Source organism: Triticum dicoccoides, chromosome 7B (genome assembly GCF_002162155.2).
Source record: "Triticum dicoccoides isolate Atlit2015 ecotype Zavitan chromosome 7B, WEW_v2.0, whole genome shotgun sequence".
Classification (NCBI taxonomy): domain Eukaryota; kingdom Viridiplantae; phylum Streptophyta; class Magnoliopsida; order Poales; family Poaceae; genus Triticum; species Triticum dicoccoides.
The window spans coordinates 186,385,692-186,389,850 of record NC_041393.1 but is presented as its reverse complement, the minus strand read 5'-3'; the positions used below and the strand labels follow the sequence as shown (position 1 = coordinate 186,389,850).

At 47.4% G+C, this 4,159-nt stretch overlaps 1 protein-coding gene across 1 annotated transcript in view; it reads right to left on the bottom strand.

Moving 5' to 3' along the window:
- LOC119336852 overlaps positions 1–4,159 on the bottom strand; it is a 12,299-nt gene that overhangs the window by 7,434 nt on the left and 706 nt on the right. Inside the window, exon 2 of the mRNA XM_037608936.1 lies at positions 3,689–3,933. Coding sequence (XP_037464833.1) covers positions 3,689–3,933 — 245 coding nt within the window. The remainder of the gene's footprint in view (positions 1–3,688; positions 3,934–4,159) is intronic.

The following is a 4,159-nucleotide window of genomic DNA, read 5'->3' as shown; positions in this document are numbered from 1 at the left end:
GCCGCACCAGGCGGCCTTCGCCGCGCTCGTCGGGCCACTACAGCAGCCGCTGCAGCTGCCATCCATCACCACCACCGCCCAACCCTGGCTGCAGTGGCAGCCGCCGCTCCTGGCGGCCTCCGCCGCGCCTGGCGCTCCGCCACAGCAGTCGCTGCCGCTGCAGCAGCCACCGCCGGACAGCTCCGGCCCCGCATCGACCACGCCGGCGGGAGTCCCGCTCCACCAAGTCCAGTCCCCGCCGTCGTTGTCATCGCTTCCTTCTTGGATTGCTACCCGCCACGTGTCGGCGGCGGTGAGGCTGCAGGCTGCTGCGCGCGGCCTCCTAGCGCGTCGGCGTGTGCGGGAGATGCATGGTCTACAGGTGCCGCTCCTCCAAGTTGCCCTTCGCTGCGCAGAGGACCTCGATCTCATCCGCTGGGTCGGGGATCTTGGGCATGCGGTTTCCCCCAAGGGCGGCGGGCCTACTGTTTTCCCCGCGGGCACCAACCTCAAAGTCTGCGACATCGGCGGTTGGGGGGCGCACCCCTCCTCGTCATTCTCCATCGCAAGCCCTCCACTCTTCCCAGTGCGGTGCATACCAACAATCGTCCGGTAGGGAGAAGGCATGGTGTCACCGACAGCAGCGCACCGCGTAACACCACTGCATTCCGCTACCGGCCGCCGCGAGGGCGCCTCTGCTGGTCACTCTTGCGACCACTTCCAGGTGGTCATACAGATGCACTCCTTTTGTCCAGGTGGTGTCCATGGGATCCAGGTGGCTGTACACGTGCACGTCAGACGTGCAGATGGTGTCCACTTTTGGGTTAAGGGGTCCAAAATAAAGCGTCCCAGTCCATATCAGGTTGAGAATAATAAAACAAGCCGAGATGTAAAAGGCTTGTTTTTAGGTGTTAGGTTTGTGTTGCGTCGAGTCATGGTTATAAGTTGGTTAGGCTGCAGCTCGGGAACAAGCTGCATGTGCAGGTGGGGTGTAGTGTTAGAGTATGTAATGGGCCTAATGGGCCCGTTAGTCTTAGGGTTAATTAGAGATAAGGGTCGCTTGCTTAGGGGTCAAGTAAGCCTTGCTTGGGAGTCAAGTAAACCTCTCTATGTAAAGAGAGGAGATGTATCAATCTAATCAAGCAAGAATTAAGAAGGAAATCCCTTTCCTCTTGCCCGGCCGTGGGTAGAAAGGCCCCCGGCCGGCCCTCTCGCGCCCTCCTTCTAGAAGCGCCATAACAGTTAGCCATCGTCAGGAAGAGTTAGTGTGATACCTACAATGATGGTGTGATGCCATCATTTCAGAAGGGTCGGTGAGATGCTCAAAACAATGGTGTGATGCCATTGTCACAAGAAATATCAGTGTGATGTTCTTAGATAGTCGGTGTGTGATGTCGTCACTAGCCATGAGGCGGTACAAAGCCATCAGGAGATGGGCGCATGATGTTGATGGTGTTGATATGACAAGATTAATGGGGGAGAGAGTAGATACACAAGGATAGGACACAGAATGTTAGGATAATCCTTGCATCCTATAGCGTAGTAGTATAGGACGGTTTACAACCAAAATATCAACAGTCGGTAGTCGATACACAAGAGGAATTGTCTAGATGAAATAACCATGTAACACCTAGAGCATGAGTTGTTCATTGAGTTGTAATAGCTAGTTGTAGTCTCCACAACAAACTTGATGTGTATGGTAGCATCGCCCTAGTGTCTACTGTAGCACCAGCGACTATAGGACTGACCTAGAAGTCCTATAAGCAGGAGGGTGCATCATGTGTAATATCAAGCTTGTAGTGCATCAAAACAGAAAAGATTTTGGTTCTGTGAAGCTACAAGTCACCAAAACAGCTTGTGCAGTTGCGCATGTTGTGAGAAACAGGACTGGTGACCGAACCGGTGAGCCCCTCAGTTCAGGTTTTACTGGTCGGACCGGTCTACCGGTTCATCAGCTTGTTTTTTAGGCTGTAAATAATATGTATTGTTTACTAATACCATAGTAAGAAAAGATAAGATACTTTCAGTTTCTTCTACAGTACAATAAAGTTGGTTGGGCGAGATGGTTATTGGGCCAAACCTGAGGGCCGGTCTCTGTTCATATAGACCTAGGTTCAAATGATACACACTAATTTCCTATTTATGCGTGTTTGTTGGTTCGACCTCCCGGTTTTTAGCCCCAAATCGCAAAAAGAGTCCGATCAGTCCGGCCCAGTGGCAGAATGGTCCAATGATCTTAAGAAACAGCCAAGATCGCCATTTTCGGTTTTTCCCGATTCCGCTCTGACAGCCGGTCCGGTCCGGTTTCCAAGACAATGAGTTGCGTGATTCAGCTAAGCTTCATTGCTAGTGTTATGTGTGTGTTAGTGTGAAGAATATCTCAGGGAAGAGAGGCGTTGAGAGATTCAACTCCAACATCCGTTAAGCTTCTACGTAGTTAAGGGCCCTGTAGTTAGGCGACGCAACGCTTCAGAAATGGTAGCAACTTCTACACCACAGCTTCGTCTGTGCAAGTTAGGGGGCGTCAGCCCTAGTCATCAAATAATTGATATAATTATGTTCGATAGTGAAATTAGATAAGAGTTTTCAATTTTTCATTGCCATGTTATCCACCCCTGCATGTATAAGGAAGGGTGTGCACTCATCTATGATAGACCAAATAATCAATAAAAAAGTCCAGTCACCTCCACTAACCCCGTTATCTCCCTCCTCTCTCAAGCCGAGTCTCCTCTATCATATAATCTATCAACCATTACAAAGGCAATAAGTACAGAATGGTTGTAGACTAATCCCTTCTATAAACGGCAACCATTGGAAGGACATCAGTTAAAACTGAACTAGCAAATATGTTATATTAGCAGGAACTTGATGTGGAATTCCGTTTGTCATTTGGGTGGATCCTTAGCTTTTAACTTTAGTGTTACTCACTAGCTCGCGACAGTCCAATTACTAAAGTTGACAACAACATTCGGGTGACATAACTAAAGTTAACACAGGGATGCAACTACTACAAAGGTGTCCATTTGGTTAGAAGGCTCCCCACTCGTAAGGGGTATGGCTTGAGAAAATGCTAGACGTTTGTCAATGTGCTCCACCTTAGGTAGTGATGACCTTGACAACTGATATTACTGCAATCACTAGGTGTCAATGTTATTTAGTGCCCTTCACGCCTCGTAATCCAAAGAATTAGAGGTGTCGTGGTATAGACTCACCACAACATTGTGAAGTCTTCTAGCACTATAGAAGCACTAGGTGTTAACTTGGCATTTGATGACTAGGCAACACCTAGGGCTTCCGTGCAATAATAGCAACTTGGAGCACAAAGGAAGGAAGCAGATGTAAAATACTCCCTCTGTAAACAAATCTAAGACGTTTACAGAGGGAGTATAGTAAATAACAAAGAAAGGAGGCCCATTAACCTTCGGTTTTATTTGCATGTCTCCAACAATGGAGACAAGCAGAAGCAACTATCAGCAACTCTGAATATGTTCGACCACCCCATCTTCTCATCTCACCCCCAGGGTGAAGACCCAGGGTACCCAACGAAGGGCAGGGCCAACTGGAATAAACTCCAGCATAACAGTAAAGAATAATGCAAACATTACCTCAAGTTTTTAAGTACATAATATATCAATGGGATTACTGCTGCCAAATGTCCTAGGAATGGATAAAACAAATAAAAATAGGAAAAGAGATTCAGATAACATACTTTCTGTGCGGTCGTCAACATCTACACAGTATTCACTTTCCCATTCAAGCCTTTTCTTGTATATAGTACCATCACGGTGGCTGCTACCCGGGATGATTGGCTGGTAATACACATCTTGTATTGCACTTGTCTCTACCATGGGATTGCTCTCCTCTGCTGCCTTCATCCTCTCTGCTTTATCCATGCCTCGTGTAGTAGCAGAACAGAAGGAGAGGCACGGCAAATCCAGCTTGCTATGCTTCTCACTTCCAGGGTCCAAAGGTAAGCATAAAAGGTCATTCTTAGCATCCGACTCAAATAAGATGTATGCTATTATAGGCAGCATTAAAATGGTAGTTTTAATTTTAGTACCAACAAAAATCAATTCCCTTTTCTTTCTACGGTGGGGTGCCGCATGAAGTAAAAACGATCATATTTTACTTGCCTTCCGAGTAAGTTTTTTTTCAATTTTCCGAATAAGATCTTAAATAA